At 33.2% G+C, this 21,773-nt stretch overlaps 1 protein-coding gene across 1 annotated transcript; it reads right to left on the bottom strand.

The window, feature by feature from the left end:
- Positions 1-253: 253 nt before the first annotated feature.
- On the bottom strand, positions 254-18,096 carry LOC139853509 (uncharacterized). Its single transcript, XM_071842900.1, has 48 exons — positions 18,042-18,096; positions 15,873-16,068; positions 15,709-15,780; positions 15,537-15,608; positions 15,331-15,402; positions 15,170-15,241; positions 14,522-14,593; positions 14,266-14,337; positions 14,112-14,183; positions 13,963-14,028; positions 13,807-13,878; positions 13,643-13,714; positions 13,489-13,554; positions 13,263-13,328; positions 13,063-13,107; positions 12,916-12,980; positions 12,264-12,830; positions 11,972-12,139; positions 11,707-11,825; positions 11,149-11,359; positions 10,836-11,067; positions 9,989-10,139; positions 8,981-9,341; positions 8,272-8,338; positions 7,790-8,028; positions 6,960-7,155; positions 6,678-6,749; positions 6,470-6,541; positions 6,310-6,381; positions 6,155-6,226; positions 5,993-6,064; positions 5,613-5,684; positions 5,329-5,400; positions 5,108-5,173; positions 4,961-5,032; positions 4,781-4,867; positions 4,582-4,680; positions 4,419-4,484; positions 4,194-4,238; positions 4,016-4,080; positions 3,555-3,922; positions 2,768-2,966; positions 2,504-2,671; positions 2,285-2,403; positions 1,984-2,194; positions 1,448-1,679; positions 1,067-1,217; positions 254-719 (listed from the first exon to the last, which is right to left on the bottom strand). Exons 1-48 carry the CDS (start codon positions 18,091-18,093, stop codon positions 381-383), a joined length of 6,306 nt encoding a protein of 2,101 aa, XP_071699001.1. The 5' UTR covers positions 18,094-18,096; the 3' UTR covers positions 254-380.
- Between the last annotated feature and the right edge of the window lie 3,677 nt (positions 18,097-21,773).

The following is a 21,773-nucleotide window of genomic DNA, read 5'->3' as shown; positions in this document are numbered from 1 at the left end:
ATTTGATAGTTTCTTGTTTGTTTGTTCTGGATTTTCGGATGGTGGAGATATATGTTTAAGGGGGAGATATATGTATACTGTTGATCAGATTCAGACATCAAGATCATAGTTATAATGTTTTTTTTTTTTTTTTTTCTGTTTGATACATTTGTTGGTTATCAGTGGTTTGCCAAGATTCAGATCATGTGGTACTAATGAAAAGGAGACATTTCTAATTCGAATGTTAAACTAGCAAATTGTGTGTACCATAATAAAAGGCTTCATTTATAAAAATACATATACACTTTCAACTGTATCTATTACATCTTTGTTCAGTCAATTATTGAATAAACAAATTGAAACCAGCATGTGACGATAAAGCAATGGCTTATGTGTCATTACTATCTACCTTGTCCGCTAATATCATGAAGGATCGGTCTTGAAGAAGTTTTTGATCCGTGATCGTTAACTGAAGTTGAAAGAGTACTTTTAAAGGTTGTAGTATCAGTCAAATCAAAACCGGCCAAGTACCCGGGTCGAGTAATAACACCAGCTGCTGCTGCCTCTATGTCTCCTGAAAGCATTGCCACAACACGTGACATCGATGGCCGTTGCACAGGTGACGTTTGGATGCACAAAAGGGCAACTCTCATCACTCTTCTTACTTCATTCTCATCGAATTCACACAATTTGTCATCCACAAGCTCAACTTCACTGTTAGCTTCATGTAGGTCCCATGCCTTAATTCATATATATACATGGATTGGGCATCGGGTAAGAATTCGAGTCAAAATGGGTCGGGTCAGCCACCCAACGTATTACGTGCCTCATCTTTTGAACTTTTTAGACAATTAAAGAATTTTCTCACGACAACTCTTATAAGGGTCGTCATTATGATGCATTAATGTGTTGAACAAAACGGTTAATGTTGACTTTAAATGATAGTTATTAAAATGTACAAGTCTTTTTTTGCACCTTGATGACAACACTTAGAGCTGTCGTATATGTCAAGAAAATAGGTTATATAATTCTTATTATGATCTAGAATAAATAGAATTTAGAATGATTGATGGAGGATGAAACATACCCAGTTAAGAAGATACATTTTATCATCTTCCAAGCTTGAATCGGAATTGGGCCGCCCGCTTATAATCTCTAGAGCTACAACTCCGAAGGCAAAAACATCAGCCTTTTCTGTAAGGTGTCCACGCATTGCATACTCTGGTGCGAGATACCCACTAAATAGTGAAATTATTAATACAGTGTCAGCTTATATGTTATAATCAACGCAGAACAATCAGTAATATCAACTAAAGACGCCCAAAATAAACTGATCAAACAGATTGGGTAGTGGGTCAGAACAGGTACGTCCAATAGTAATTAAATAGGATGGAAGGTCACTTCTAGTGTCTACTGTCTACTAATATATCATTTTGACACTCGAAAGACAACTATATATTAATCTTACAATGTGCCTGCAACACGAGTACTCATGTGTGTTTTCTTGTCATCATAAAGTTTAGCCAAACCAAAATCCGAGATCTTGGGGTTCAAATCAGAATCAAGTAGTACGTTGCTAGCTTTAACATCTCGGTGTACGATTCGCATACGAGATTCCTCATGCAGATATGCTAGACCGCGTGCTATTCCCAGGCATATATCAAACCGTGTGGACCAATTAAGGGACAACCTGTTCTTTCCTGCATCACAGGCCCCACAATCAACATTAACATAAGCATTACAAACTACAACTCTTGACTAAACCTGTACCCTACAAATGTAAAATGTACACTACATGGCCCGGTCAAACTTGTTGGATCATATTCAGATTAAAACGGGTCATTTTTAACTTCGAGCCAAGATGGTTTGACCAACTTAAACTTTTGATATTGGACATATTCCATTTTAACAAGATATAACGGATCTGTTGTTTATGATCTAAATCTTTGTAAAAAGGAATTTTAGAAGTTTGAAATTGCCACTTTAGCAATATGTACTTCTCACCGAATAATGCTTGATCAAGACTCTTGTTCTCAAGATACTCGTAAACAAGAAGTCGCTCTTCTCCATCAATGCAGCATCCATATAGTTTCACAAGGTTTCGGTGTTGGACAGCAGATATTGTTGCAATTTCAGCCATAAATTGAGCCATCCCTTGGTGGGATGCTACTGACAGTTTTTTAACAGCTATTAATTTCCCATCACCAAGTGTTCCCTGTTTACCACAAAAAATTAAAATAATATAAGAACTTTCTGGCTAGGTTCAAGAAACAAAAACGGATTCTTGATGACAAGGATAACCTACCTTATAAACAGGTCCAAAACCTCCCTCACCAAGCTTATTTGCAGAACTAAAATCGTTTGTTGCATCTCTCAAGTCTCCATAACTAAATGTATTTGGTCTGTTATCAGTTCCTACAAACTCTGCATGATTGAAAAAACATGTGACTATGTTATTAGATGCAGAAGCCTTTAGGGAAAACATTTTTCATCTATATCATACAGAATAACTCATAAAAGTTACCTGCGTAATTGTCAACGGTATTCTGCCTTTTCCTTCGCTGGAGGAAAAAATATATGGCTAATATTGACATAAAGCCTACAACTGCTATAGGAACCAAAATCCATACAATTAAACTTGTCCTATTCTGCTTTGTAGAAGGTGAAGTATTGCTCACAGTGGGATTAAAGTCTGAAAAAAAAAAAAAAAAAAATTTAAGAACGGGTGTTGGTTGTCACGTATTTAAAGCTAAAAGTTGAGCAACATATATCAAGAAACAAATTTTACTTGGGGTGACACTGATAGCTGAGATAAGTGGTCCAAAAGTTCCTTGTTCAGGTACACAGCACGATCCTTTTCCAGACCAGAATAAATGTATCTCAAGGTAGTTACTTGAAACTAAAACGGTTGCTTGTCTTGAAACGGGACTAAAAGAAGCTCCCCCTGCTGCCTGTTTTATATCGAAATCTGGAAACACTAGGTTTCCCTGTAAGAAACAAGATTTCAGAAGATAAAAAATTAGAAATCAGTTAAACAATGTCTATATTTCAAAAGTGAGAGTGGTGAGCAGGTGGGATAATGGGTCAAAATGGCTGTAACAGGTTAGGTATTAGTACGGGTCAAAACGGTCGGAGCTGGGTTGCATCTACCTGGATACATTTTGGTCCATTTTTGGTAAAAGCTTGTTCTTGTAATATCATTACCAAAAACAGATTATCATCGTAATGACTTTAACTCATTTAGATATTTTTAGCTAAAAAATTTTATATGACCCATTTGACACTAAACGCTACTCAAATGGACGACTTTATTAGTAAACAGGTTGACCCTGTCCATTTCATTTTATTCATACTAAAAAGAGTTTAACATAAGTTGATTGTCTTCCATGATTCATGTATGACTTCCGATAATAGCAAATTTTCCGAGTTCTGAATAAGGGGTATCGTTTGACTTTGGACTTTTGAGGTCAAAGTACAAGATTTAAGTCTCTAACTTGCAACAATCAGGATTAAATTTTGTCCCATCACTAGGTTAGCAATAAAAACTACTTCCAATACATATAACAAACACAGACCTGCAAGTATATGTCAAAAATGCGCCTTCCGTGACTCCTCCAAGTGGGACCATCTTCTATCTTTAGTTCTGCAAACTGAAGGTTCACAGTGTAGTTACCATTCTCCAATCCTAAACCGTAGTATCTTAATGATCCAGCAGAGATTCGTGCTGTCTGAAACAGTTGTGAATCTAACGTGTTTGTAAACGGACGTGCAATAAAAGCAGTGTATACCGGGTTGTCCCTTTGTCCAACGTTGCTAACACCCCATCTCCTATCAGAAGTCACATAGTATGTTGCTGGTCCAAGAGCCTCATTTTCTTGATCATTGACTATTTGACTAGATGATGTAATTTGTGGACCACCGCAATTTATCGCGAATTCACTATCTGTTAACCAACATGAAAAGAACTCCTCAATTTTTGATATTGATAATGAACAAACTTTATTAACAGAGATAAAATTAAAAAATTTCTGCTTACATCTTGGCGAACCACGACCACACGGGAAATTTCTTTGAAGGCAATCTAATCCTGATGGAACGCCACTAAAGACGAAAAACATTGAAATTAAATTTAAATTAGAAATGACAATACAGTTGAAATTGATATATAGAATTATTAAGCATAACTGCATAAGAATGAAAAATAACACAATTACCTGTTTCCTGAACCTCCTAAATTGAAGTTGTTCACAACCAAGTTACTGAAAATGTATGCATAGGAAAAAAAAAGTTAGGTCCCAAATCTATGCAAAAAACGGAAATCAAACGTGCAGCAAGGGTGAATTTAGTAACTAAATGCTATTCGTGTAGGATACTTAAAGAATTAATGATAAATGTTTTTCAAAATTGTAAGTAGTTTAACATCATGCGCATGCGCTTACAGTTGTAAGTTTGGCTCATTGACCCAAGAAGGAAGCATGCCAGATAGTTCATTGTACGATAAATCACTGCATAATGAAAATAGAGATTACGTTACCTAATACTATAATCAGTTCAGCAAATACAAAACCTTAACAAGACCATGCAATCATGCATTTCACTTACATATTCTGAAGAGTTCCGCTCTTTATATCCGGAACGGTACCAGTTAAACTATTGTTTCCAAGAAACCTGAAAATTAACATTTGATTTAGCGGAGGGATAATATCGTCCGTAATTTGTGATGTCATATATATGTCAAAAAATTAAGAACTTATTAATCACATGCAATAATAATATCATAGCAGCAGAGTATGTGTATTACAAGAAAGAGATTTGACTCAAGTTGAACAATTCTCTCGGCATCGGACCAGTCAAATTGTTGAAACTCAAATCCCTGATAAGTAGACACCTAAGTTAGTATATAAAAAAGGCACAATAGTAACATATGAAAGAATTATAGTTTATGCATGCATATGTTTCACTGTCAGTGCAGATTACTTACAATCGTGTTAATTTTTGATATTCTCCAATGTCAGTTGGAATAGAGCCAGAAATTCGGTTGTTCCTCAAACTTCTGCAGTGCATATCAGTTCATTTTAGCTACAGAATTATAAAATGAGCTACGAGAAAAATCAGAATATTGTCTCACAGAACACTTAGGGACTTTAAATCCTTCATAAAATCTAGAGTTCCGTTAGATAAACCACTTATCCTCCTGTAAAGTTATAGAATAAAATAAAGCAGGCATTAACTACTTTAGTTTTTAAGATCAAAATAGCATATAAAAAATTGAATAATTCGAAAAACAACTCTTAAAAAAGAAAAAAAGAAAAAAAGAAAAAAAAAAAAAAAAAAAAAAAAAAAACTTACAAATCCTGCATAGAGGTCAGTTGAGAAAATGAAGGTGGTATTGAACCTTCAAATGTGTTCCCCTCAAACCTCCTATAAGAATATCAAGCATATAAATAATCGAACAGTTTCATATGATATGCCTTAAAAGCGTTAATTTCTATTTCTTGTATAAAATCTTCAATTCTATCCTCTCTTCTGTCACTTAAAACCAATTCAGAAACCCGACTAAACATATTTTTTTTGTCACTTCATAATAGAGTTCCAAATCGTACACTTTGAAATTGAAATGGAGGTTAACTTACAATGATTGTAACAGTGACCAGTTCCCTATAAAGTCGGGTATTTTCCCTGTAAATTTATTATCAGAAGCCCTTCTGAGAGCACAAAAGTTAGCAATATCATCGTTAGTCTTTTATGCAAATAATGCAAAGCTAACATAGAACAGTAAACATATATTGCCCCATCTCTGTAATGAAAAAAGAACATTTTTTTAATGGTTTCTACTATCAACGATTGTTCGACTATTTGTCAAATATCCACAATGGCCTTTGTTGAAATAGCAGCCAGAGCGAGATAATAACTCTAATAAACCATAAACGCGAGCTCAAGCGTTAAATGAACAAACTTTTATGCGAGAGATGAAGTAAGAATTCGAAACATCACAAACAATATAAACTCTTACACTGTAACGAGGTTCTTTAAATTAGCAAATGTAGAAGGGATTTCACCGCTAACTCCAGAACTATCAATGTACCTGACAAAATGAACATATATATATACCTGATATTAGATATTAGATATAGTCGATGTATAGTTAGAATATCGTAATGAAGAATGTTCTTACAGTAGTTGTAATTTTATCAAATTACCAAGTTCAAATGGTAAGGAACCACTGAAATTGTTTGTGTCAAATGCCCTGCAACATAAAAGGTTATACCATTTTCTTTTTACCAATAAAAGTTAAAAATAGTAACAGAAAAAATATAGAAAACAATATACAACGATCTAAGGTCAGTAAGCAGTCCTAGCTCTGGCGGAACCTTCCCTGATAACGCATTGCCACCAAAAGTTCTGAAAAAAATATTAATTAATCGTAACGAAACTGAGATTAAATTTAAAAAGGTGACTGTTTTTAGAATATTTAAAAAGGATGACTTACATCCACTGCATCTGATTTAAATTTCCAATCGAAGGCGACAAGGGGCCAGTCAAGTAGTTCTGGTTCAAATTACTGTAGCAAATACAGAGTACTTCATTACTAATTTGTTTGCAAACTAATATTTATAAAGTATCTTTTATGGTAAGGAGATAATTGTAGTTAAATAAATCAAGAGAACATGGAAACAAAGAATAAACAGCATACGTACAGATTCACGAGGTACGTCAAAGTCCAGAGTCCTTCTGGGATCGGGCCAGTAGCATCCATTGCCAAAACTTTTCTGATGATTTTCAGTGAAACAATGATATGTAAACAGATATACACAGTAATAAACAATGATATGTAAACAGATATACACAGTAATAAACACTATTAAATAACATATGAAATGGCCATAGGATCATGTTCTATTTATCTTTTAAATGAAAATAAGTGGTGTTGCATACTCGTAGTTAGCCCGATTAAACAAAGAAACAAAAGGAGTACTGACATTTGGGTGATGTGGCAGTAGGTAGAATTGGGGAGACGACAGTTGCATTTGAGTGCAGGATTAAAAGAAGGCGATTCGAAGTCTGTAGAGTCTATGGCAGAGCCACTGCACGGTTCTCCGCTTATATTCCATCTCATTGCTGTTACTGAACTCTCCTGTATCCCCCATTGGCTAAACATTTCATTTATAACTCGCACTGCAAACACTGCCATTTATAAGTGTCTGTAGCTGTTTGTTCAAAGAACTGTTAAAATCTAATCCTCTGCTTTCAGTCATTTACTATGACTAGTCATCATCATCATCCTACTTTCAAGACTTGTTTTTAACCTCAACAAATTTATTAAAACCAACATACAAAACCGAAACATTGCAAACATATTCAGTTAAGATATATGTTTGTTCAATAAGAAATAAAAATTAGACCTAAAATATGCTTCAAATTCAGATATTAATAAAATGATAACTTTGAATTAACGGGAATTTTAACGATCGTTAGTAATAAAGACTACAGGCATTACGAGTGAATATCACTAGGGACCATCCACATCAATAAAAAACACTGTGACCATACTAGAGCTTGTAAAAGAAAACAAATATAAGTAGTTACATATGACATATATAAGAAGTTTACTCCTTTGCTACCTTAATTGGTACATTTAAGAAAAGAGATCATAGACCGGTCAAAGTCAAAGTCATGAACTCATGTTCTTACAAGTTCTACCAAACTCAATATATTGTCAAGTTGGTATAAAATAACCCAATTAGACTAGTCTGTGAACGTGATATAAATCGAAAGAAGTAGCAAATGAGTCAGAGCCATAGTATGAGACCTTCTGACGGATCAGTAGATGTTTGAGCTTGAGCCACTTTGACCGAGATCATCAACCACAACCATAACCCCGACCATGACCATGTCGGTACGGCCATCAATATAATGCTCAACTTGTATTTGCAAACTGCTGTTGAACAACAGATCTGTGTATAAATATATGCACCATACATCAAGAACAGGTTCTTTGTTGACTCTTGACTCAATCCAACTCCAAGTCCTTCCAAATTAGATTTAGATCATTACCATTATATCTGGGATTAGTTAACAAAAAATTTGGATGTATTCGAATTATATAATTCTTTATCATTTTAGGTTGACTCTTGACTCATCTCCAAGTCGTTCCATTTTCGATTATTATATGTGGGATATGTTATCTAAGAGACTTAAATGCATCATGGATCCGACTATTCAAATCATATAATAATATAATAATTTTTATCAATATCGTATCCGATTTGCATACTTAAAAGCTAAATATACCTGCAGTTATCGAAAAACAAGCCTTTTGAAAACATTTTGTGCTGTTTGGGCATGTGTTCTAAAGTAACTGTATCAAAGTACAGTATAAAAACCTGATTTAACGTGATCGAATGTTGTATATCTTAGGTGGTATATAATCGTTTGCATTGTAACTTGTCATTTGTGTGCCTCATATATTGTTAAAAAAACATGCCTTTTGAAATGGTTAACGATTTATACTACTTAACTTTGACGAATTCAACGGCCAAACAAAGTAAAACCATAATTTTACCTTATTTAAATTCATTCTTGAGGTAGTCACAGTCATTGTACCTATATTATATGGAGTAGTTATATTGGTTGATATTGATTGATATTTGATAGCATACAAATCAATACTGAAAACAAAACAAAATGATACCAACTTCCAAACAACCCTCTCTAGACTCTGCATCTGGCTTATTAATTTTAATAATTAAGTATTGTTAGAAATTCATTGTGGAATGATAATCTGGATTGATTCCTAAATCGTGTAAACACTTTGTCTATAAAGTATTTCAACAAAACTATTGTCAAGGTTTACAAAATCCTTACATTCAACATACAAAAGCAATAAAAAAATGTTCATAAAATACAAAAAAATGTCATACTTCTATCATTTACAACATACCAGATCAACCATCTTTCATATAAACAAAGTACAGTCTAACTTTACACAATCATCACCTACCTTCCTTAATGATATCATGAAGCATAGGTCTAGAAGCGTTATTAGGTGATCGTGGTGACGGGGCAGAGTAACTTGTGGTTGCTGCAGAATCAGTAGTTGAAACTTGAGTATCACTTTTAAATGTTGTTGCATCATTAAACTTGAAACCAGTGAGGTATTCAGGGCGAGTTATAACGCCAGTTGCTTCTATGTCTCCTGAAAGCATTGCGACAACTCGTGACATTGGCGGTCTTTGCATTGGTGAAGTTTGGGTGCATAAAAGGGCCACTTTCATTACTCTTCTTACTTCGTTTTCATCATATTCAGACAATTTTTCGTCTACTAACTCAAGTTCGGTATCAGCTTCGTGAAGGTTCCATGCCTAAAATCGTACAAAAGGAAAACGCATCAGACGGATGGAGTTGTGTGTAAAGTACACGTTTTCATCAATGATTCAGTGGTGACCCGTTTCTTTATGATTGAGTCCATTTGGGTTATATTTATCGCTAACGGTCCAAACAGGTAAAATTCATAAATTAGCTTAAAACCAACTGGTCAAACAAGTTGAAAGTCGGGTATAGTGTATTTTCAATGCATGAAACCTTTTAAATAATTTTACTCATGGAAATTATACAATGTGTATACTTATTGATACGCCATCCGACCAGCTTTTATGCAAACCTATTATATAAGCCTTTTTTGGATAAAACTGATCACCATAAACGTGATTAAAAGCCATTAAACCGTGATTGCGCTTAAAACCAGATAGCGCTTAGCTTATCTCTAATGGGCCAAGCAGGTAAAATCAATCAATAAGTAGCTTAAATACAACTGGTCAAATAGGCTGAAAGTCAGATAAAATTTCTATTCTTGTTTACATTTTGGTGTAATGTGTCAGACCTTCTTTTTGCTTACTGATACCATGGCTTACTAAGAGTAGATATTAATTGTATATATTCGTGTATGCAGATTGCATCAATAATAAGTGAAATCGTTATAAAAAGTATTCGTGAAGATGGTGAAATATACCCATTCAAGAAGATATATTCTGTCATCATCCAAAGCTGAATCAGTATTAGACCGTCCACTGATAATCTCTAAAGCTACAACTCCAAAGCCAAACACATCAGCCTTTTCTGTAAGGTGACCACGCATTGCATACTCTGGTGCAAGATATCCACTACAAAGCGATTCAAAAAGAACGTGCAAGTTAGTTAATAACTTAGAGACAAATGAGTAAAATATAGTATGAGTTGCATTTGGGTTGGGTCAGTTAGGTTGATCAACAAAAATTTTCTCTGATTTCAGTCCGGTTGACCATTAAATTTAATAAATGTTTGCATTTGACCCGTTTATTGGCGACTTGACTGACTCTTAGAGCCTAAAGTAAATTTCAGGCAGGATTTAAAATCCATGGAAATTTGATTTTACCATTTTCATGGCGTCTCAATTTTATTTTTAACTTAATTTATTTTTTTTTAAAAAATTTCCTACTTATTGGCCGGAGGCCCACTCGTAAGCAATCTATCTATCCGTCGAATAGAGAGAGGGATGACTTTCTCTACTTTTGAGAGTGTTTTCACTCTGGGTGGAGAAATGACTTGTTTTTATTCTCGGATAGGGGAATGATTCTCTACATCTCACCTCCTCGATACACCACTTATGTGGTATTGGGTTTTGTTGTTGTTGTATTTGACCCGTTTAAGAAAAAATATACCAAAAATTGCATTTTGACCCGTTTAAGATAAAATATATACAAAAAATCAGCCAATTTAGAAGTGAATGGGTCATATTTGACACCTTGAACGTGAACTAATGTACGTTATTACTTATTAACGGATTAACAATCTAAAGATTAATAAAAAAGCAATCTTACATTGTCCCAGCAACACGAGTACTCATGTGTGTTTTCTTATCATCATAAAGTTTAGCCAAACCAAAATCTGAGATCTTCGGGTTAAGATCAGAATCAAGAAGTACATTGCTAGCTTTAACATCTCGGTGTACAACTCGTATACGAGATTCCTCATGCAGATACGCAAGACCGCGTGCTACCCCAATGCATATATCAAACCGGGTGGACCAATTAAGAGACAAGCTTTTGTTTCCTGCATCAGAAACCCCATACTCAACTACTTTATAACTCATGTATAAACCTGGACACATGAACCTAATGTGATTTTTCTCACCGAATAATGCTTGATCAAGGCTCTTGTTCTCAAGATACTCATAAACAAGAAGTCGTTTCTCTCCATCAATGCAGCACCCATACAATTTCACAAGGTTACGGTGCTGAACAGCAGATATCGTTGCGATTTCAGCTATAAATTGAGACTTTCCCTGGTGGGAGGCTATTGATAGCTGTTTAACAGCTATTACTCTCATATCAGCAAGTGTTCCCTAATAACACAAAGATAATACAGGGACTAAAAGTGTCAACATTCCTTAATACAGGGACTAAAAGTATCAGCATTCCATAATACAGTGACTAAAAGTGTCAAAGTGGCAAAGAATTACTCCAGTCTGTTATTTCAGTTGGCAGATGAACGTTAGTGTTGATTGTGTTAGGGTATAAATCAATTCAGTGTTGATTGTGAGAATCGATACAATTGTAATCATTTAAGTTTAAATGATTGCGTTCGATTTCGTGTTAACTGCAATTGCTTTATTGTTTTACATTAACAGTATCAACTAAGTTTGACTCTAAGAAACGAAATTGGAATGTTGATGAGAAGTATAAAATATACCTTGTAAACAGGTCCAAAACCTCCTTCACCAAGCTTATTTTCAGGACTAAAATCACCTGTTGCATCTCTCAGGTCTCCGTAACTAAAAGTATACGGTCTTGCGTCGATTCCTTCAAACTCTGCAAATCGGCAGAAGCACGTAAGTACCTAAAACTTGCATTTTCATTTGAGTATGTGTATGTGTGTGTGTTCGAAAGTACATAATCAAATAGAACAAATAAAATCACTTTTCATCTATATGATAAATAAAGATTCAGAAATGTACCTTCATAATCGTCAGAGGTACCCTGCCTTTTCCTTCGTTGACGAAAAATATAAAAGGCTAATAGCGACAAAAAGCTAACAACTATAATCGGGACCACGATCCCTACAATCAAACCAGTGCTATTCTTCTTTGTAGAAGGTGGATTATTGCTCACAGTAGGGGTGAAATCTGTATCCCAAAAAAAAAAAAAAATTAAAAAAAAAAAAATTGTTAACAGCGTATAACAATGTTAACTATCAAGAGCACAAAGTTTAATTTAATTTAACAACAAATGTCAAGAAATAATCTTTACTTGGTGTAGCACTGATTGCTGATATAAGTGGTCCAAAAGTTCCTTGATCAGGTACACAACAAGTCCCTTTTCCAGACCAAAACAAATGTATCTCAAGGTAGTTATTCGAAACTTGAACTGTTGCTTGCCTCGAAACAGGACTAAAAGAAGCTCCCCCCGCTGCCTGTTTTATATCGAAATCCGGAAACACCAAATTTCCCTGCAAATAAATGTCAAAAATACGCCTTCCTGTACTTCTCCAAGTTCGACCGTCTTGTATCTGTAACTCTGCAAACTGAAGGTTCACAGTGTAGTTGCCGTTCTCGAGGCCTAAACCGTAGTATCTTAACGATCCAGCAGATAATCGGGCTGTTTGGAACAGTTCTGAATCTAAAGTGTTTGTGAACTGACGTGAGCTTGAGGCTGTGTACACCGGGTTGTCCCTTTGTCCAACATTACTGACACCCCATCTCCTTTCGGAAGTTAAATAGTATGTTGATGGTCCAAGAGCTTCGTTATCTTGCTCGTGAACGATTTGATCAGACGATGTAATTTGTGGGCCACCACAGTTGACTCCAAAGTTGCTATCTGTAAACCAACATGAACAAAAAGGGGTTACCCTTTAAGTTAAGTTTATGATAACAAGGGAAATTTCATGATGTTTATTACTTACATCTTGGTGATCCACGATTACAAGCAAAGTCCCGTTGGAGACAATTTAATCCTGCTGGAATGCCACTGGGGACCGAACACGTTAAACTCAAATTAGAAAAGTCATAATAGTAGTTACCGACAGATTATACAATTATAATACAGGTACCTGTTATCTGAACCATCTAAAGTGAAGTTGTTCACAACTAAGTTACTGCAGAATGCACACATTTAAACATGATATTAGTCACAAAAGCTATATAATATACACTATTGTGTATTGTCTGTCTATCATTTTTCGACTTAAAAATATAATGTTTCGATGTTGGTGGCCAATTAAGTACTGCATATTAAAGACAAGGCACATACAGTTGTAAGCTTTGTTCATTGACCCAAGAAGGAAGTGTCCCGGATAATTCATTGTATGACAGATCACTGTACGAACATAAACTTTCCGAAATTAGAAAGATAAACAAATAACAATCTCCTTGAGTAAATAGTTTCCGAAATTAGAAAGATAACCAAAAAACAATCTACTTGTGTAAGTAGCCAATATTAACCTTTCTATAAATACTAAGTCATACATTTAACTTACATATTGGTAAGACTTGCACTCTTCACAGCAGGAAGGGTACCATTTAAGCTATTGTTTCCGAGGAACCTGCGAATGATTAAGATTTCAAAATAGATTACTAAGTAATTCAATTAAACATTGAGAATTATTGGCCTAATTGCATGTAAAATATTACAAGAAATTGATTTGACTCAAGTTGAATAATGCTTCTGGAATCGGTCCAGTCATATTGTTGAAGCTTAAGTCCCTGAAAAGTATACATCTAAGTTAGTACAAGAGAACATCTTTTCGCAATAGTTTATATATCCGAATATTTCTGTCTCGGTGCAGAATACTCACAGTCGTGTCAAATTTGTGAATTCTCCAATGTTAGTTGGAATACGGCCAGTAATTCTGTTATTCCTTAAAACTCTGTAAGAAATATATTTTATTATAAGCGATGTAAGAACAGTAAAATGGGTGAATTTACAGAAATGTAAAAAAGTATTTTCTCACAGAACGGCAAGTGACTTCAAATTTGTGATAAAATCCAGAGTTTGATTAGATAATCCAGTTATCCTCCTGCAAAATCATAGAACCAGAGAGGAAATTAAAAAACTTGAAAAGTGTAATGGTTTCTTACAAACGAAATACAAAAGACTTACAGTTCTTGCAGAGAGGTCAGTTGAGAAAACAAAGCCGGTATTGAACCTTCAAAAGAGTTCCCTTCAAACCTCCTATAAAGATATCAAGAATGTAATAATAATATAGTTTCATATCATATGCTTTAAAAGCGTCGTAGATATTAATGTAACTTACAATGACGTTAACTGTGTCCAATTTCCAATGAAGTCGGGTATCCTCCCAGTGAATGCATTATCAGAAGCCCATCTAAGAGGCCAAAACTCATTAGATTTCATAATAAATTATGCAAGTTATGGAATGCTAAAATGAAGGAAACCACGAGTGATAATAATATAAATGCAAACATGGCCATCGTAAATGGTAAATTTCCATAACATGAAATGTTGCAAAATTAACTAAAAAATGTTACCATAAGTGAAGGTGTTCTTACACTGTGGCTAGGCTCTGTAAATTTGCGAATGTAGAAGGTATTTCACCACCAAGTCCAGAACTATCGATGTAACTGAAAAATGTACATACATGAAGACGTTATATGATTCAATTCATGGTATTACTTATACCTGGCAATTGCGACCCATACTCTCAAATTTGCGTCAATTGGGTCAAGCTTTCGGGTTAATTTGGTCTTGAGAAAAATAAGGCTCGGCAATGTAAACCCAGAATTTGTTAAAAAGGTCCTATGTGTTTTCCTCCAACCTATTGGGTACTATACAAAATATAAAAGAATAGATCGAATGGGTATCAATTCCTAAAGCTCAAGAAATAGAAATATGTCTAATGGGTCAAATGGGTCGAGCATAAGAAAATAATATAATAAATGTAAAAGTATATGACCTGTTTGGACCCATTTGATCCATGACGCGTTTGACCTGTTACCCAACCCGACCCAACCTGACCCATTTGGACCCGTTTAAAATTTTTTTCCCGTTTGACCCATGGCCCATTTCAACCCAAAACCATTTGACCTGTTACCCAAACAGACCCAACCTTTCCGTTTTCCAGGTCTAGTATTACTACAAACATGCACAAGATAAGGTAAAAACGAAACGTAAAGCATCATAATCATGAATGTTCTTACAGTTGTTCTAATCTTCGCAAATTTCCAAGTTCGGATGGCAGGGAACCATTGAAACTGTTAGTGCCAATTGCTCTGCAGCATCAATAGAAAAAAAATTCAATCATCAAACAATCAAACTTAAATCGTCTCACCATGAATGACGTTGAGAAAAATATATATACAACGATCTGAGGTCAGTAAGCCGTCCTAGCTCTGGTGGAAGCTCCCCTGATAATGCATTAATTCCAAGTGTCCTATTCAACAGTTCAAATTATTAGATTAGTTATAGTTATTAATATTAATATTAATATTACTGTTATTATTAATATTAAATTTTATATAATTTCTACTCCGTATTTATTAAGTATTAAAAGAAAGGACAACTTACATCCACTGCATCCGAGTTAAATTGCCAATGGAAGGTGACAAAGGGCCCGTTAAGTAGTTTTGACCAATATTACTGTAGCAAAAACTTAAATCATTAGCATAATGCAATCATACACATACATACATGATTATGGTGTACATATACACATATAGAATTTGGTTAGCATACATACAGATTGGTAAGGTAGATCAAAGTCCATAGTCCTTCTGGTATCGGTCCCACAGCATCCATAGCATAAACTTTTCTGGTGATTTATTTTTACTCAAACTGTCAATATAACAATATTGGAATGGACCAAAATCAAGATGAGGTTCATAAAAAATAAAAGAAACTCACAGTCTAGTAATGTGACAATAAGTAGAATTTCGAATAGCACAATCACATTTGATGGCAGGATTATAAGTCTGTGCATCAAAGTCTGTTGAGTCAACTGCAGCACCGCTACATAGTTCACCGCTTATGTTCCATCCCATATTAGTTACAGAACTTTCCGATATCCCCCATTGGCTGAACATTTCATTTATAACTCGAACTGCAACATGTTACAGATAAGTACTTATCATATTGAATAATACAAGTTATATGATTATTTACAGGATGTTATACTTAGGTTACATGTTGTGTTCGATAAAACATAATGATTAAGCGATGAATATATACATGATTGATTCAAAGGTTATCAATGAATTTAGTTCTCGATGACAAAATCTGTTTGATACTTATTTTGAACAAACAATATGAATGAGGTAATATTACATATATAACCTTTTACATGAATAGAATAATCAATATAATTGTTAGATCAGTACTTTCGATGTAATTTAAGAAGGATATTAGAGAAAATTATGGTGTTTAATGGTCAAGAGTGTTTCAGCTCTGAATGATTCACCAGTGAATATTGAATCGCTCATCATCATATTTCAATCAGGGGTCAGAAACAAACGCGTTGAATGCTAAATGGTTCAGCGTCCAACGCGCGCTAAACCATTTAATTAAGAGGTAAATAAACGCACCGTTAGTTGCATAAAGTAACAACTTCTTAATAATTTTCATTTCCCTAGTAAACATGTAACTAAATTGCAATTGCAAAAATTAACAAAATAAATAATAAATGCCTCCTTTTACTTTTTTTTCTTATTATGTTATGAATAGGTACAATTTTGATATATGATGTACTCCGTATAACATCTTATCTGAATCGAGAATTGTCTTCTTATGACTCATGAATCAGATACATTCGTTTTTTGAAAGCACTTTTCAAGCACATAGGCGGAACCTCGTGGAGACCAAAGAGGGCCATGGCCACCCTCACTTTTTGAGCTAGAAGTATTATTTTTATGAAATTTCATGAATAATAAGTTTTATTGGTTACTTGGCCCTCCTAATATGGAGGTGATTATTTGCAGGTTCACTTTAAAGAGATAATTCATTCCCAATGTTTACACTGCAATAGAGTCCCACACACATTGACACACGCCAACTTTTTCTTTTGTACTATCTTTTGTTTTTACCCTCACACTATTATCTACATTCATATTAAGTCCCTTTATGTGTAATATTAATGTTAATTAGTCCGTGTACATTATTATCAATGATATGAAATTTGATTAAAAAATTCTTATCATAATAAAAAACACTACTTCGAACTTTTCTAATACTCCATAGTTTGTAAAATATATTCTATAATGTTGAAGTTTTAATTAAATCATTTATGTTATTGGCCCCTCTAATCAATAGTTTCACGTTCCGTCCTTGTTCAAGCAAAAAACAATCCTCCCGCCCCACTAACGTTGTATCCTCAAACCTACCCCTCTCTTCTTCCATCTACAAAATGGTTTCTTAGATCTTGTTTATGAGATTAAAAAAAAGAACTCTCTATACGAATAGGGAATCCAATTATCGATTTAATCATAGGGTTAAACTAATGTAATAGTATTCTAGGAGCTTTTCAACTAAAGAGGTTTGGGGTCAAAACCCATCGTGAGTATATTGGTGAATTAATAGGTGTTGGGTATGTGACTCCTCGTTCAAAAAAATTCATATGCGATAAATTACTACTATTTGATTAATTTGTTGAATATCTGAATAATAGAAAAACAAACAATCCTACAATCCTACTAAGTGACTTAACAGATAAAGTCATTTTAGTATTTTGTCATCTAGTTGAAATCACACGGGGGCTAAATAATACTCCGTATATAGTACGGAGTAATATTAATCTAGTGGATGCAAGAATCTTCATGAACTTGGATACATATTTTTCTCCAAAGTCACAATAACATATGAATCAATACATGCTGACTAACTTATAAAATCGTGAAACCTAATCGAAAGTTATTCACACAAAGAGCAGTAAGCGATGTACAGTAGAGGTTGGTTCAAGTAAATAATGAAGAACAAAAGTGCTACATATGTCAGTTTGTGCATCATGAATATATAAAAAGTAAAAACTATGATCAAAAAAAAAAACAACTACAGTGCATACGTTTTAAGATGAACACGTACCTTCAGCTGGATCCGTAGTGTTTTGAGCTTGAGCTGCGGCTGCCGTGATCATCAAACACAGCCACAACCGTGACGCCATAGCCACCACTAGCCGGCTTGGCAGTTTTTGTTTTATAATATCAACTGCTTATGAACTTGTAAAAAATATATGTTGGTAAAATGGTATTGTTCTATGATATCAATTCTTTTGAATTTATTAAAAATATATATATATAATTCTTCCTGAACAAGATGTTAATGCAAACCTTATATGTGTTGTATGTGTGTAGCAATTGACAATAGACTTTTCTGTTTGTGTCTGCTTCCTATGATCCTGTTGGTCAAGTTGACACCCCTCCAACTCCAATTTTTTATATTATTATTCATAATTATATATTATACAGTAATTTATGTCTAGTCAAATATGAATTCTATATTTAATATTTAATTTTTAAAGATTATCTTTTCATATAATTCAACCGTTATTTATCTACTAATTATTTTAATCAAACCGTTTATCAACGCTTCGAACTTTATGTATATGATACCGTATATGCTTTTATACATATAAACTTAGGATAGCATGCAGAATCTTCTCTCTCAGACACGAACTCATAGAATTTTTTAGAATTTTGTTTGTCGAGTCAAGTGATGTATTCGAATGATTTTGTTTCGTTGTTTCTTTGTCGTGTCGTGTTTGTTTAGTTTCATGTTCATAGGTCGTTGGCTTCGATGTGTTTTATAGCTTCTTACTAGTTTCTTTTCACTAATAATTTTTGCCTTTCAAAAAAAAATATATATATATAAACTTAGGATAACTAATACGGAGTAACTGGATAATAATTAATTTGTAAAGCATTTGTATGGCGTTTATATTACTGAAAGTGGGTCGTTATTTTATATATTCCATATTGTTATAAAATATCTAGATTGTGTTATAAAATATCTAGATTGGATGTTAATTTTATTATTATTATATTTCTTGCATAGTAATATTTTATACTATAAATAGACATGTATGGTAACCATTTAAGGTGCACCATTTCTCTTGAAATATCAATATCAATATTTCTTCTCTCCTTCTTCTCTCTTTTTCTCTCTTTGTTCTTATAACCATTAAAGGTAGTTATAAGCCTACTGAATTATAACACGTTATCAGCACGAAAAGCTTAGTGTAATTAAAAGATATCTCAAACGATCACGAATCACTAATCAAGGTATGAAATTATTAATAATTTTCAGACTCGAATATATCAAATTTTGGACTACTAACATTTATATTTATGTTATTTAAGTTATATATGGTCGGTTATACCACCTGAATTATATTTCTGTAATCTAACTTTTACTAACTTCACTAACATTTATATTTATGTTATTTAAGTTATATATGGTCGGTTATACCACCTGAATTATATTTTCTGTAATCTAACTCTTATTAACTTCACTAACATTTATATTTATGTTAATAAGACCTCATGATTGTACGCAACACGTCATTTGACAACACGGTACTTTATGTACGCAACACGTCATTTGACAACACGGTACCATGGGTCGAGATTAATTCCGATCAATACGAATACGACGGGGTCTTTATATGTTATCTAACATTTATGATTACTTATGCAATTAATCATTATTTATTTCATGCATACTAATGTTTATTCTTAAATTTATAATTTTAAAAGTTAAAATAAAAAAATAGTTTGTATTTTTATTAAAAGTAAATCTTAAAAGTTAAAATAAGAAAAAGTAGTTTGTACTTTTATTAAAAGTAAATCTTAAAAGTTAAAATACAAAAAGTAGTTTGTATTTTTATTAAAAGTAAATCTTAAAAGTTAAAATAAGAAAAAGTAGTTTGTATTTTTATTAAAAGTATATCTTAAAAGTTAAAGTAAGAAAAAAAAGGGGATGGTAAAATGGAATAGTTTTTTGTCAAAAATGAAGTATTGAAAATGAAGTGGTATCCTTCTATAACTAAAAAAAATATATACTTTTATCAAATGAATTTTTTTGTGGCCGACAATTTCAAACACGAGTCCGTGTTTAGTTTATCAAGAATATCTCTTGCTTTGGTGAAAGGTCACGATCACGATATCAGGTGTTGTGAAAGAATTAAAAAAATTGGTCAAGTGGCCTTTTAAAAACTAGAAAAAAAAATTTAAACAAAAAGTTTTTTTTATATATTTATAATTTACGGGTAACGTAAAAAAAAGGAAGTTTTTTTTTTAAAAAAAAAAACAAAGAAAGTGTTTAAATGAGTTTTACAGAAAGGGGGAAAGCAAAGTAAAAAAAAACTTTTTTCCAAACAAAGGTAAATGAAAGTAGGACTTAATACAAGAAAAAAGTAAACATCTCCTAGACGTGATAAAATCTATCAATGATAAGTATTAGACTTGATGAGCTAAATGTGACAAAAATGTTTCAACATGTCTTATGTTAATTTTCTAAAATAAGTTATTATTATTCCGAGTTTAACACATATACATATGTTAATTAAAAACAACCTTTTTGTTCTTATGTAGTGTTGGGTTGCAATTTTGGTTGTATGCCATAATTCCATCCAGTAGAGTGACAATAGAAAACTTTTGATGATAATCAATAAAAAACTTTTTTCCAAACTTGTCAAATGTTTTGTTAAAAACGTGACCGTTGAAAAAAGGAGGTTGAATAATAAAACTTAAAAAACAAATTATTTTTTTAAGAGTGTGCATCAAAATGGCCCGTTTAATAATGGGGAGTAAAAATATAGTCAAATTATTTCAACGAACAAGGGTTCAATTGGATGTCTCTTAAAAAAAATCCGCGGGTACGGGTGATGGATCCAATGGATCCGCATCCACGACCCGCGGGTGCTATCCCTAATTGTGACAAGTACAAATCAACTAAAAGTCTAAAAAATAAATGCTCTTATAGGGACCAAATGTTCACAATAATTGCCTAAGCTAGATATGAAATAAATAGTTCATAAAAAAAAAAAAAAAAGGTCGTTGTGCGTTTTCGGGATGATAGCCGAAATACACTTACAAAAGTAGGTCAGCCGTCAATTCTTTATGGCCATATCAACGTAGATCAATAAAATCATTTATGGTTTTGATAAAAGATTAATTAAAAATTAATTGTTTTTTTGGTCTTGGATTCTCGGTAACAAAAGCAAAGGTTGTTTTTGGTTGCCACAACAAACAAGACAGAGGTTGTTGACTTTTGTTGTTAAACATGGCACAAGTGAACAATAACAATAGATTATTGTTTTTGAAAAGAATAATGATGCGTTAATTTTATTGTATAAAATAAAATTAAAGAAAATGGTTTTCATTGATGACTATGAACAAACGCAAACAAAGTGTTTGTGGTATTTGGTGATTAAAAAAAAAGTGCATCTAAAGCTTCTACTGAAAATAATATGCATCTAAAGCTTCTACTGAAAATTAATGTGCAAGGTACAACGTATAACTATATGGTCAAATTCATTTGAGCCTTCGGAGTCACAAGTATATGATGTATATATATATATTACTCAATTAACAAAATAGTAAATCTAAATTAATTCATATGAATAGCAAAACGAAATTAATTAATTTACTATTCACATAAAAAAGCGCATATGATAAAAAGCGCATCGCATATGATAAGCGCATATGATAAAAAGCGAATATGATGAAAAGCACAACGCATATGATGAAAATCGCATATGATTAAAAGCGCATATGGTGAAAAACACAGCGCATATGATTAAAAGTGTATATGGTG

This window comes from Rutidosis leptorrhynchoides, chromosome 6 (assembly GCF_046630445.1).
Source record: "Rutidosis leptorrhynchoides isolate AG116_Rl617_1_P2 chromosome 6, CSIRO_AGI_Rlap_v1, whole genome shotgun sequence".
NCBI classification, from domain to species: Eukaryota; Viridiplantae; Streptophyta; class Magnoliopsida; order Asterales; family Asteraceae; genus Rutidosis; species Rutidosis leptorrhynchoides.
This window is presented reverse-complemented; position numbering and strand designations above follow the sequence as displayed.

Bases quoted from the DNA above. Each gene is read 5' to 3' on its own strand.
- LOC139853509 (XM_071842900.1), bottom strand. From the start codon at position 18,093: ATGATCACGGCAGCCGCAGCTCAAGCTCAAAACACTACGGATCCAGCT. The intron at 15,609-15,708 runs GTATGTATGCTA...TTTTTGCTACAG, and splicing joins TTGATCTACCTTACCAATCT to TAATATTGGTCAAAACTACT. The intron at 11,360-11,706 runs GTATATTTTATA...TTGTGTTATTAG, and splicing joins GTTTTGGACCTGTTTACAAG to GGAACACTTGCTGATATGAG.